The sequence below is a fragment of the Acyrthosiphon pisum genome, chromosome A2 (assembly GCF_005508785.2).
Source record: "Acyrthosiphon pisum isolate AL4f chromosome A2, pea_aphid_22Mar2018_4r6ur, whole genome shotgun sequence".
In the NCBI taxonomy this organism is placed as follows: domain Eukaryota; kingdom Metazoa; phylum Arthropoda; class Insecta; order Hemiptera; family Aphididae; genus Acyrthosiphon; species Acyrthosiphon pisum.
In genome coordinates, this window is record NC_042495.1 from 84,035,096 (window position 1) to 84,049,311 (window position 14,216).

At 27.0% G+C, this 14,216-nt stretch overlaps 2 protein-coding genes across 2 annotated transcripts; one reads left to right on the top strand and one right to left on the bottom strand.

Moving 5' to 3' along the window:
• The first annotated feature begins 1,504 nt into the window (after nt 1–1,504).
• LOC100169128 (FGFR1 oncogene partner) lies at nt 1,505–5,489 on the top strand. Its single transcript, XM_016806828.2, has 7 exons — nt 1,505–2,042; nt 2,109–2,162; nt 2,590–2,788; nt 3,687–3,763; nt 3,817–4,069; nt 4,879–5,072; nt 5,283–5,489. Exons 1-7 carry the CDS (start codon nt 1,965–1,967, stop codon nt 5,331–5,333), a joined length of 906 nt encoding a protein of 301 aa, XP_016662317.1. The 5' UTR covers nt 1,505–1,964; the 3' UTR covers nt 5,334–5,489.
• Nucleotides 5,283–7,837, bottom strand: LOC100570404 (mitochondrial import inner membrane translocase subunit Tim13). The gene is made up of 3 exons (XM_003246438.3): nt 7,496–7,837; nt 5,689–5,757; nt 5,283–5,613 (listed from the first exon to the last, which is right to left on the bottom strand). Exons 1-3 carry the CDS (start codon nt 7,580–7,582, stop codon nt 5,512–5,514), a joined length of 258 nt encoding a protein of 85 aa, XP_003246486.1. The 5' UTR covers nt 7,583–7,837; the 3' UTR covers nt 5,283–5,511.
• Nucleotides 7,838–14,216: the final 6,379 nt, after the last annotated feature.

Below are 14,216 nucleotides of genomic sequence, written 5' to 3' on the forward strand. Positions count from 1 at the left end.
GATATATAATAATAAAATACCTATTATACATTTTATATAACGCATTCTCAGTTCTGCAGATACAATTATCATATTTTTATTTATTATAGCCCATATAAAAATTTATAATGACAAAATAAATTATTGCTATTTTTTCTGCAAACCTATACAATCAAAGATTATAATACTATTTAGTTTTTACTATTCTTAGTTCTTACTTACTTATAACTTATAAGTAATAACATTTGAGTTTTAATCTAAGGATTATTATTATAATTTCTCCTGAAATATAAATGTACTTATAGTTAACCTATTGTTTACCTATTTATTGGATATACCTAATTATCTACTAACTATTGCCATTGGCAAAATGTATCATTATGATTTATTATAAAATAATATTCAATTGATCATGTGGTGATATGCGCTGATTAATATTGGTCATTTTAATAGAAGTGTACTTACCTATTAGCCATTAGGTAATAACTAATAATTAATAATGTAATATTATTTATAGATAGGTAGGTACCTTTAAGTATAAAAGTACTTATATAACTTTTAAAACATTTAAAACTGTATAAAATGTTGGGGAAGGCTAAATCTACGTTTGACTTATCTTAGATAGGTACCTAATTCATCTATATATATATAAGTATATTATTTTATTATTGTACATCTTCAGCTATTAGGCTTAATTTTGTCTGTTCAATGAGAGGTATTTTTTATTTTTCAGAAGATTTTGGTGGTTTGGAAGTTTCCGCACAAGGGGCCAAAACTGGGCGCAACGTTGATTTATTATAAATGGTACCCGAAGGCCGTTCAGATATTTATTAAGACTTCTCGGATATCAATTAAAAGCAAAATGACCGTGATTCAGTAAAGCATATAATATTTAGGTCTATGTATATTATAAGGTAGGATACTATACAAATGCTGCAGAGTGCCAAGTGCAGCAGTGTAGGTATGCATATAAGACGTGGTATATCCACCTATATGGTTATATATATATATTTATTTCAATTTATAATAGCATTAACCAATAAGCCACCATACTGCAATACTGCAATGAATGCGATCAACTGCAAGCCTGCACGAATACATAATATCAAATTATTTTTAATGCTGTAGTTTTATATAACTTGTGTCTATTACATAATTATATAGGTACCTACTGCACACGATGTTAGGCCCTGCAGTATAATAGTTAGGTACGAGGTAGCTACTAACCTATATAGCCCATAGGCGCAAATAGGGGGGCTTTAGGGGCTAAGCCCCCCAAAAATGTCCATAGCCCCCCAAACATTTCCTACATTTTGTTTTAAGCTTATTCAATATTCTCAAAGTAAGGCTTTAGCCCCCCCCCCCCCCCCCCCAAATCCCAAACGCTATTTGCGCCTATGCAGTATATACTACCTATAATAATATATTATATGAAATACAATATTTTATTTTTATTTTAAATTTTAAGTAGTAGGTAGGTAAAAAAAAAATGTATAAAATCAAATATAAAAAAAAATTCAAACTTTAGTCATTATTTTTTTTTTTGAATCGTGTCGAAATGTGATAACAATATGAATTTGGCGGTTTTCGACTTTCATTTTCATATCAAGATCTAAGCTGATAATATGAACACAAAACAACAGAATTGTTAATTATTGTTATTTGCATCTATGGTTATTTGTCAATATTGTTATTATTGCAATAGTGTTAATGTTGTTAAAAAATTTAAATTCACACAGTTATCTACCAAAACGGCTAAACCAAACCTTTTGTATTATTATGTTTGTCAGTTCATGTTCGTATTAATATTATTATTGACTGTGAAATTAATATAGAATCTATTTTAATATAAATTTTGGTATATCTACCTACTTATTGTATAAAATCTTGTGCAATTTTATTGTTCGTGATTGAGTTTGACACGTAATAGTTACAATTTTGAAGAGCTAAATTTCGTCTGCCAAAAAAATCCAGTGATATTCAAAATGTCCATCGATAACACTAATTTAGAAGAGATGGTTGAGAAAACACTAGAATCCACTGGTGTCTTGTCTAAAATGAGAGTTAGTAGATGATCAAGGATCAATAAATACTGTATTATAATATTTTTGTTTTTTGTCATGTAACAGGCCGAACTTCGAGCAAATGTTTTTCATGTTCTTGAAAAAGGTTCATCATTTCAGGTATAAATTGAATATTTATGATTATAAGTCAAGTAGGTAATGGGAAATATGTGACCCTCAATGTTTACGCAATTTGCATGCCACATTTAGTGTTATAGCATAGTTTACGATAGAGAACCTAGATATTATAGTTCTTAAATCAATGCTTTCTAGTGTGAGGTATAAACTTATTGCTTGGTATTTGTTAAATATAAAAATCTTGGTCACTTTATCCCTTGCATTTAATTCTTAAATTTATAGCAGTTTCAAAATAAGATAATACAACTGGGTTATTTATATTACAGAGACTAAAGGTCTTTAACTCTTTTAGGCTTTCTAATAATGAGTATGATTGAGCGTTTATTACAATTTATCTTATCGTTTTATGCTTGTACAATAATATGTAGGTATAGTTAATTATTAATGATTATTTATTATTTTCTTCCAGAATAAATTGTATACAGACAAAATTAAAGACTTTGTTTCTAATAATAATGGAACATTATTGTTATCTTTAGTTAAAGATTTGTTTGAGTATTTAGAACTAAAGTTTACAACATCTGTATTTGATTCTGAAACTGGCGCTGCACATCAATATCAATACAAAGATAAAGATGATATTTTAGAAGAACTTTCTCTTTCAAAGGGTAATATTTATTATATTAACTAAATAACTTTTACATAATTCAAAGACAACCAACTGTCAGTCTTTATTATGTTTAATGAAGTATACATTATTAAATTATTAAAAAAAAAAAATTGGGTAACTTTTTTTGTTGATATTTTTATTAGTAGTAACTCATAAACAATTTATACAAATTAGCACTCTAAGTTAATATGATACGAGTAGTACACAACATGAAAGGTATGATTCAAGTAGCCACTCATTAGTGACTTTTGGCTAGTTGATTAATTTTTTTAATTATTCCATTTTTTTTTAAAAAATATTTTTAAAACTTTCTTTTTAACTTACAGTTAGGATTTTCTGGGAGTGTAAGGATGAAAAGATCTTTTATGAGAGCGTTAGGATGAGTTTTGAGTCATTTATGGAAGTGTTTGTAGAAGATATGGGTTTCCTCTTCTATTGTTCGCATATGGAAGTCATTATGAAGAATTCAATCAGAGATATATGGTGGATAGTCGTTGAATGATATATTTTGAAACGTTTGAATTCTATTAGTGTGAGATTTTTTTGCCGCTATAATTTTTATGTACTAAAATAAAATATGCATAATATGGTGTTGCTTATAAGTATGTTACCTTGTATTTAGTCATTTTTATTTTTTTTTTGTGTGAAAATATATAGTACATGCTGTTTAATAATTATTTTAATTATATTTTAATATTATGCATTAATGCTTTGAACAACTTATAATTTAGTATATTTATGTACAATGTCGATTGTATTAGGTAGTTAATTTATTTTGAACGATTATTTAAGTTTAATTAAGTTTTGGTCTTAACATTAACATTTAAGATAAGGAACGTTTTATTGATCTATATTAATAGATCTATCACAAATTTATATTTTATAATTTATTTTAGATGATAAAAGACCTTTATTGTTACAAATTCTTGAAACTTACCAGTCACAACATAAATCGACCAATGATGCGATTAAGGTTTGTTATAAAAATAATAGTTTTTATTTTTTTAATTAAAATATTTTTTCTAGCATAATGCAACACAACATAATGGTGAAACACACGATGGATCTTCACTAGCTCAAATATTAAAAAATAATACAGAAACAATAAAATCAACACTTGATAATAATAAATCACCAAGGTTATCACCAGTTAAAACAAAATTATTTGAAGAAAATACAGATTATGAGATTTATGACAGTCATGCACATTTGGGTTCATTGTCATCATCAAATCTTAATTTATCTGATAATATACAGTTAAAAGATATCGAAAGCTCTGGTAAATGAATAATTTATTGTTATATAAAACATTATGCTTTATTATTTTAAACTATTTGAATTAATTTTTTATTCGTATGAATGTTATTACAACCGCATGCGCTGTATCCATCTTACAAAAGATAACATGGCAAATTGTACATTCTGAATAATCCATTTAATTTTGTTATGATTAATATCAGAGTGAATTGACCTATTATCAAATTTAGAAGTAAGAATATTATCTAGTGAATATCGTAGGGATTTTATTATATTTTAATTTTAATTTTAATGTAAGTTATGAGTATTTTAAAATTGTAAATTGTTTGTGAATTTTTAAATAAAACTTATGAGGTTTACAATAGTCTGGTCACCAAGAAAACGCAACTGGGCGGCGACCAAAACTTTTCGTAGTCTGCGCATCTTCCGCTGTTGGGTGATCGGCTGTCACATTGTCAAGCGGTGGTTCACGACTTGGTGGTAGAAATTAGACATTGAGATGGTGGAATGAGTTTATTTGGATGCGCGGCCAAGTAGCAGCCTCTGTGACCAGACTATAGATATTAGTCTTACTTCTAAATTTGCTCTTATATTAATCATACATGAGTTAAATAGATTATTTAGACCGTACAGTTTGCCATGTTTTGCATTAATTGTAAAACTGAAACAACGCATGAGGGTAAATCGTCCTCTTAAATACACTTAGTAGTTTGTACATTTCAAAGTTTTACATTGATTATTTCATTATATACCCTTACCGAGAAATATTAAAATTAATTTATAATTTATAAATTATATATTAATTTTGAAATATATTTTTGTTTTTTATAGAGAGTTTAAATAGTTTAAGCATAGAACAGTTATCACCAATTAAAAGACCACCTGCTACTGATCAAAATGAAAACACAGATGAACATTTTAACTCTGATATAAAAAGTGATAAAAATGAATCTAGTTTGGAGGATATTGAAACTGATGAAAATCTTTCATGTGGAAATGACAGCCTACCGAGCACTGATTTATCTGTAAGTTAAATAAAAATTGTACCCTCATATAGTAATATTATAATTTATAAGAAATAACAATAATAACTTCAATTGGTATGCACAATTAAAGAAAAAAAATATATGAAATATTTTTTCAGTTTATAATCTTTTGACAACATACAACACTAGATTGTTAGATTATATGAAAACTAAAAAATAATTGTCGAACAATATATTTTTTTGTTCCAGACTCAAAATGGCAGCCCAGAAAAGATAAGGACTCATAACATACATCTTTGAATATTTCTTTGCAAAATAACAAGATTTTAGACTTCTGATGTTTATTTTTTACTTTTATACAATCAAATTATTTGTAGTATTTAAAAATTAATTACAAATGTAAATAAACAATTAACAGTACGAATGACAGAAAACTATAGCTACAAGTAACACTCATTTGATGCATTGTTGTTTTAGTTTAATGCATATTTTGGGATTCAGCCATTAGTCGTTCACCAAAGGACTTTGAAACTAGACTCACTGTTTCCATATATCGGTCCATGCACATTGAAACACATTTCTAAAAAAAAAATTGTAATTTTACATTGCACTTTATTTAAATGCAATATATTATTATATTTTATATGATATTTACCTGTTCAGTACTATCTAGTGAAGGTCCTGGCTTTATAATACACTTGTTGAAACACAATCGACTCATTTTCTGAAATTGAAAGGTTCAATTATTATTATTATACTATTATACTATTGTTTGAGGTATATAAAATAGTATAAATCACATATTATAGAGCATATCTAAAATTATAAGTTACACAGTATAAATTGTTTATAATGACTAAGCTTGGAAGTGGTAGGAGTTTGAAGTCACATAATTTTCTACTTACAGATGATTAAAAATTTGTATGCTTAAATATATTAAATGAAGGTATTTTCTTTTAATAAAGTTTTGTGTAAACAAAAAGTTGATGAATGAAAAAAAAAACAAAATTATTTATACTATTAGACATCAAAATATCCGAAAGGGATGACATAAAGTTTATAGATATGTATTCTGTAATTAAAATAAAGGTGTATTTCTAGAATTCGGAAGATTGGTTTTATAGTTAAAAAAACTCAATTTACTCTGGACAATCCACAACACTATTTAATGTTTTAAGCAAAAATGACAATGATAATGATTTGTATCTCTTATCTAAAGCCATTATAGGAAAATAACACTGAGCAACATCATAACCAGAATGAGGGGTTCTTTGTATATTGCACTGGAAACATAAAAATGTATTTTGAATTATTGAGAGGCATATCAATTGATGAGGTACTTGCCGTATCAGATTTGCTAGTTGAGCTAGAAATGTACTAGAACAGTCCCTAAAATATCAAAATTTTCTTACTACACACAGTCCAAAATCGGTCAAATCTAAATTATGTCTAAATAAATACCAGTATACTATTTACCACTGTTGTCTATTAAGCTGATAATTATAAAAATACACTCAATCATAATGAATAATAATAATTATAATAAGAGTATAAGATGTAACAACACAAAATATTGTTTACTGTGTGTCTGTGTTAATAATTAAAATGTAGTTTGGCAAAAACCATTAAAATATAAAAAAAATGTGAAGATATAAAATTATATATAATATTATTATAAAGGTTTAATTAGAATAACACACTTTTAAATTTTGTACTACACAAAGTGTGTGGTATTACACAATTTTAGGGATTGTAACTAGAATATATATATATAGCAATTTTGAACCATAATCATTGTGAAAATCTTATAAGTACATTTAATAAAGCATAATTTAGTTGAGGTCTGATTTGTGATATTATATATATATGGGGATTAAAAGAACATTTTGAACTAAATATGATACCGACACTATTCACCCAATTTACTCTTAGTTAAAGGTAGGTTATATTTTTTATTTTTGAATTACATATCACATACTAAAAAATCAATTAGAAAACTATATTAAATTTATATATTTTTCAATAACAATTATATACCGGCTACACAAATTACAATTATTCATAGGTACATAGGTATAGTTGTCCTAGAACTTATACAATATATCATTGGTTACTTGTCAAAATGTTCCACAATACAATGATGAGGATATCGAATCGTTCATTCAATTGGTTTTATTATATATAATTTTTTTTTCTAAATAGCAAAATAAAATTATTATACCAGTACAGGTCTTAAAAGAGTAAGGACATTAAATATTGTTGGTCACTACAGTTGGTGTACAAACATTTATAAATAGTTTATATTAAATATTAGTTCTTGAATGATTTTTGGACAATTTGTTTGACAATAAAATCATGTATAATATTCATGTAGTAGGTATGCTTAAGTAAATTGTTTTCATTAATTAATCACTAATTATCAAATCGTATACAGCTGTACTAAACTTTAAAACACTACTTACCATCAATAATAGCTCTATATTTTCTAACGCCACTTGATGTTTTAATTTTTCCACGAGTTCATCTTGCGACATCTTAGACCCATCCATGATAATATATTATTTTAGTTGGCTCAAAATAATGAACGAATGATTTGGTTTGTAGTGGATTTAAAATAACCACTTTTAACGCGATATTTGAATTCAATTACTGCAGTATAATCTGGGGGACGGTGGTGTAGTACCTGTTTCAGGATTAAGAATGGGTTAAGAGACGCGAAGCGATAATACAAAATTTTAATATTTAATATTAAAATAAACGAAATCAGAAACATACAATCAGTATTAGTTCGGAGAATCAGAGAATTGATAAAGCAACATAACCTCAATTATTTTTGTCAAAGATGTTCCGTGTAAGGCAAACCGCGGTTAAGATTCAAAACTCGACTGGTGTAGTAGTGTTCACAAATCACAACTGTTTTGACGTTTTCCAAATTTCTATTATACCTATAATTACCTACAATATTCATATTTTATAACAACGAACAAGACCAAATTGTCCAATGCGTTCAAACATCCGCGGTTGTAGTCTTGTCAGAATCAAAATCAAACAATAACCATTGCTTGCGAGTTCAGACGACACCCTGCAACTATTTTGCTACGTACAGTCTACGTCTAACAAAATCAACAATCACAGTGATTAGTGAGTTAAGTCGTTAATAATTTTAGGTAGACTAATAATATTAATACGAGGAATCGTACAAAAAATGGTTAAGGTGTGAGAAGCACTAGGCGAAATGTTGTTCACCACGGAACACAGTTTGATTGGTTTTTGAGTCGATGTACTCTAGTGTTGTGCTGTTGTGATGTATCATGTATAGGTACCTACTCCTAATTTCAAACTGTTTCCAGAAATTGTCCAACTATATCTTTGTCCTGCTACTTCAACAGAAAACTGATAAACAGCCAGTGGGGCATAATATATTATATTTTTAAAAAAAAATACACAGGAAAAAAAAATATATATTAACCTAACCTAATCTAATATTGACCATCTTTTATGATCCCGTATTCCCCCCCCCTAAATTAAGAATCGTGTGAACGCCATTGGGTAGGGGGGGAGGGTTTTGTTTGATCAGACATCCCATGTCGTCTAATCAACCAATAAAATAAATTTGTATAAAAAATGACGTCTAAAATTTCTAAAAAAGAAAGTTATAACCAAATTTTTTTTTAACACTCCCATAAGGCATTATATTTTAATAGTAGTATTTTTATTTATTTTTTTCTATACCTATATAAATTAATATGACTCTTTATTTCTTTCTTCGACCTCTATACTCCTATACACTCAACAACTACTTGACTATTTTCAATAAAAGTTATAGCGATAGATCCTTTGAGACTCGGGAAGTGTTTGTTTGCTTTGTTTTTCGACCCACATAGGCCGCTGTAGGGTGGCACGTGCCTCACTCATGCATTTTGTTTTAGCTCACGGAAGTCGAATATTTTTTTTGTTCGTTATTGTATATAATTACCATGATGTCATTGGTCTCTAATGTGTGCTGCTGTCAAGCATCGGAGTATCGTCTGGCGTCGCTAGTTTCCCATTTCCGAATGGTCTTTGCAACGAATCCTTGTCTTACATACAAATACGCGTTCCAATTGTAACAGTAACGCCCCAGACAAAGCCTAATGGCGCATATTTTCGAGGGTAAAAAATAAAAAGCTTTAATGATTGGATATCATTTTCTGTATTGTACCTATTATATTTTATCATTAAGGGACAAGGGTAATAAAGCCAAGTTACAGTTATTTTATAAAGGAAGCAAAGTGTATAGTTGAGGTTTAAATACTTAATGACGTATATTATGCAAATCTATAGACTTGACCGATTTGCACCAAATTGTGTACACGTTTTATTTGGGATCTCGGACGGTTCGTAAGATTATTAGAATAGAAGCCATGGGTAACAGCTAATATATTATAATATTAAAGGCAAAGTATATGGCTAAGTTAAAGGCTTATGAAATCAAAAAATACTCGACCAATTTTTACGATTCAAAAATGGTTTGGATAGTAGATTGGACCAGTTATTTTAGTGAGACAGGAGTCTTATCTGCTATTAATAATTTTTAAATCATAATCGCATATTTGTTTATTTTTGCTTGCAACTGGTTACACTTACACCTTATAGGTACACGTAAGTATAAAAAGTTATTTATTAGACAGTTATTACTATCCGCAGCAACTATATTTCCCATCTTGGTTTTATTTATCACCGGGTCACCCCGGGTAATACAGCTATGTTGATAAGTGATTGGTGATAGCCGTTTATAGGTATATAATATTGTTGTACCATTGTCAATTTGAGCTCCTAAAATGCTATAGAAAACAAATTAAGACGATTTAAGAATCATAGTTTTTCTATAGTATAGGTATATAGATTATAAGTAAATATTTAATACAACTTTTAATTTTATAAAAATTAAATTTTATCGAATTATTTTAGATACAAATATACCTACTCTATACATAATTAAAAGTTAAATTAATAAATCATTGAATTGAAGTATTTTAATTTTTTATAATATAAACATTTTTAATAATTTTAAGCTTATACAGAAATGGAAAGTGACTTAAATACGGCACTGGCCATTTCTTTTATACAAAACAAACCTGTTGGAATGGATATAGTGGATTATGTTACTAGCGTTCAGTCAAAAATTATGGAGAAGGAGTCTGAATTGTTTTTTCAGGTACGTAAGATTAATGGTTATTTCTTATAAAATGGCTAATTCTTAGTATTGATAATCAATTTACCATAATTATGGATTATGGACAGTGTGCAAATAAGAAATTCCCAGTTACTGGGGACATTTAACAAAGAAGAGTCAGCGGGAAAACGAGAATTATAAAATGTATTATCGTAACATAATCTGCACTCTGCAATTATTGACTAAATCGATTCTGTTTTTATACTCAAATTAATTTAGGGATAACCATAGAGATTTTAAATTTTCACCAAATATTTTCTAGACATGGAATAATTTTTGTTTATTTTGGGTGCTGATTAAAGTATTAAAAATGTTCGACTTTTTATTTCTGTTGATAGTTGATACCAATTTTTGTTTCTTGTTCAAAAATCTTGATAGTTTAATACAAGTTTTTATATATTTTTTAAGTTTTCTCATAAGTTCTTCATACTTCATACTGGAACTAAACAAGTAACAAAAATACACAGGCAGTATTTTTTTTAAATGCATTGAAAGTTAAAATTAGGTATCTATTTATAATAATTATATAGAGGGGTTTTCTCTAACGATTTTTAAATTTTTGTAACTCTGTTGTAAATACTTGTAAGTTATAGTTAAAAAATATTAATTGTAAAGACTTGAAACTTTTTGACATATTGTTATATTATTATTTTTATACACAATGAAATTCCATAAAGGAATTTACTTACAACATATTATAAGTTAATAAAAATGATATACAGCATAATTCACCAAGCAGCACACCCTTATTTTAACATTTAATAATGAATTTATTCAAATTCTGATAATTGGAATTTTAGATTATGAGTGGAACGATGAATGTATTGATTTTACAATGATGTGTTTTTATTTTTTTTATTTTTTTGTGTGTGTACACCATAAGTAGTTGAAATAATGCTTCGATTTTCAACTTCAGTATCTTGTTCGATGGTAAAGTGAATATTGTTGGTGCATTGAGCAATAGTTTTCAAAAGCGCCGAGAAAAACAACATAAAAATTAAGGAAAAACAGGAATATTTACGCAAAATCGGTTTTCCACAAAATCGATTTTGGTTTTTGGTGTAACTCTATAACAAATGAACAGATATATATGACATTTTTACTGGTTGTTTATATTCACATTTTCTATCACGATCAAATTTTCAAAATATTTAGATTTGTTTTGAACTATTTAGGAACATTTTCAGTTTCCAATTTTATAAGTCTTTTTTTTCTGTGAATGTAAATAAAACTTTGTTGGGTAAAAAAGCGTGAATATTTAATGCAGGGCTCCCGATATATTGTTACAAAAGGGGTTGAAAAATATTAACAATACAGGCACAATTTTTTTTATAAGCATTTAAAGTTAGAATTATGACAACATTTATCAAATTTAAAATTGAATAATTATTTTGTAGTTAAAATTTATAAAATGTTCAAATTTTATAGCTAAGGATTGAAATTTTAAAGCAAGGTTCCACGTAAATAGGTTATATATAATTTACTTTATTCACAATAATATCATCAAATATACTTAGTAATATTATAGGCTGACTGACCGTTTTCGCTCAGAATCGTTTTTCTTATACAATGATATTAATCATATTATATCATTGAATTTAAATTTATCACCATACATTACAGTGACCCACTTGTAACCTACTGTACAGCAGAGCGACATCCACTTACCCACTTTTTAAAGCAATTACTTCTTATATTAACAAGCTTGGGCAAGTTAATGATAATTTTTAACTGAGTTAAATTAAGTTAATGTAAAACATTTTAACTCAGTTAATAGTTAAAAGTTAACCTAATTTTTTTTTTAACTCAGTTAAGTTAAAAGTTATATGAACATTTGCAATTAATTTATTAACTTAAGTTAAGTTAAGTTATTATTTTTTTTTTTTTATAATATCTTTATAAATATTAAATACCCAGTAATATGGTTTAAATAATAAAAATCATAAATATTATTGAACACAGGAAATAGCCAATAGCTTTTCTATACATGGGTACTGAATTAATAGACTTATGAAGTAGGTACGAAAAAAATTCAAAATTGAAAATGCCAAAACAAATACAACCTTTTGATTTATTAATACACTAATATAGATAAGTATACTATACATTTTTTTTAAATTATTAAATAAAAATAACATGGTATTTAAGAATGTACTTAATTTTAAACTCTGAATACTTTTTCAGGGTACTAAAAGTCTAAAACTGTTAGAGAATATAGCCAACTTTATACTTATAACTCTTTATTTATTAAGTTAATATCAATTAAAATAAGTTAAGTTAAAAATTAAGTTAATGAAAATTAAATTTAAAAAAGTTAAGTTAAAAGTTAAAATTAACTTAACTTTTAACTTTTTAACGTGTTTATACCCAGGCTTGTATATTAATGTAATCATAATTTATCGGATTTTTAAATATTTTTGGTAAGTACCTAGTACCTACCTATTGATTGCAACTCATCTAAGTAATGGAATAGAAAGATTTTTGCATATTTCATAGTAATTATAATTAGGCATAATTAAAATCTTAAAAAAAATTATTTTAATTTATTTGCTATGTTATAGAGCAGGGATGGAAAATCCATGGCACGCGTGCCCAATGTGGCATAAGAAAAAATTTGAAGGCACGCTAAAAATGAAAATATTTATATAAAATATATATTATTTTTATTTTTAATAATAAATTACATCACAATGTTAGTTTTTAGTATCGTCGAAGACTATTGAAGTCTTTCAGAAAAGATAAAAAAACATTAAAATTCGATAACGAATTGTACCATAATTATTTTCTTACAATATTGAATATAAATATATATATTATTATATATATTTTTCATTATTGAATGGCATGCTCTAAAAAAAATGTAATTTTTGGCACGTGTCGTCAAAATAATTTTTTATCCCTGTTATAGAAAATGTTGAGTTATAATTTTTTGTATGTTTGTTAATATCTAGTACACACTAGTATTTAATGTTTGTATTCTTTTATAAAGGAATTTTTATGTGATTCTGAACCGAACAGACTATCTAATCAACAAGATATTAAAGAAAATGCGTCTCTGTCTCTATCTTTCGTGGATCTTCAGAATCTTGAAAAATTATGTATGTATAATAATATAATATACACCTATGAACATAGAATACAAATTAAGTTTAAATTAAACCTATAGGCTATAATGTTCATTACTATCGAGGTATCTAATTAGTTTTTAGTATAATTTTGAGTAAAAGTAATTTTGGTATAATTAAATACCTGCAGAACATGTTTAAAAGTGAATACCATTCCACTTAGTTAACACTGCCGAAGAAGGTTGTAAAAATCACTGCAAGCTTATTAGTAAACACTAAACTGTACTATCATTGTTTCCAATGATATAATGTTATAATAATTATTAAAAAATTGGTCCAAACCACTGAATTAAAAAAATACTTCTAATAACATAAATATAATATAGGTTATAACTTATAAGTAATATGATATACAGTCAGGGCTCACCAATTAATATTTTTGAATGGTCACATTAGGAACCTGGAAATTGTTCGCGGGCCATCAAAATTGCTTACATTGGTAAAAACCAATGAACAAAAATGATTAATTACAATACTAGAACGTATAATATTAACCGTTTTAGATTCTGAGTGGAACGATGAATGTATTGATTTTACAATGATGTGTGTTTTTTTATTTATTTTTTTTATTTATTTATTTTTTTTATTTTTTTGTGTCTGTGTACACGATAAGAAGTCGAAATAATGCTACGATTTTCAACTTCAGTATCTTGTTCGATCAGAAAGTGAATATCGTTGGTGCATTGGGGAGGTCAAGCGCCGGGAAAAACAAAAGAAAAATTAACGAAAAACGGGAATTTTTATGCAAAATCGATTTTTCACAAAATTGAATTTGGTTTTTGGTGTAACTTTAAAAAAAATTATCGTAGATACATGAAATTTTGACTGAATGTTTATCTTAGC

What these genes read in the sequence shown, in the direction of transcription:
- LOC100169128 (XM_016806828.2), top strand. Translation starts at nt 1,965, where the DNA reads ATGTCCATCGATAACACTAATTTAGAAGAGATGGTTGAGAAAACACTA. An exon ending in CGACCAATGATGCGATTAAG is followed by an intron (nt 3,764 to 3,816) that starts GTTTGTTATAAA and finishes TATTTTTTCTAG; the next exon opens with CATAATGCAACACAACATAA. An exon ending in AAAAGATATCGAAAGCTCTG is followed by an intron (nt 4,070 to 4,878) that starts GTAAATGAATAA and finishes TGTTTTTTATAG; the next exon opens with AGAGTTTAAATAGTTTAAGC.
- LOC100570404 (XM_003246438.3), bottom strand. Translation starts at nt 7,582, where the DNA reads ATGGATGGGTCTAAGATGTCGCAAGATGAACTCGTGGAAAAATTAAAA. An exon ending in ATATAGAGCTATTATTGATG is followed by an intron (nt 5,758 to 7,495) that starts GTAAGTAGTGTT and finishes TTTCAATTTCAG; the next exon opens with AAAATGAGTCGATTGTGTTT. An exon ending in CACTAGATAGTACTGAACAG is followed by an intron (nt 5,614 to 5,688) that starts GTAAATATCATA and finishes TTTTTTTTTTAG; the next exon opens with AAATGTGTTTCAATGTGCAT.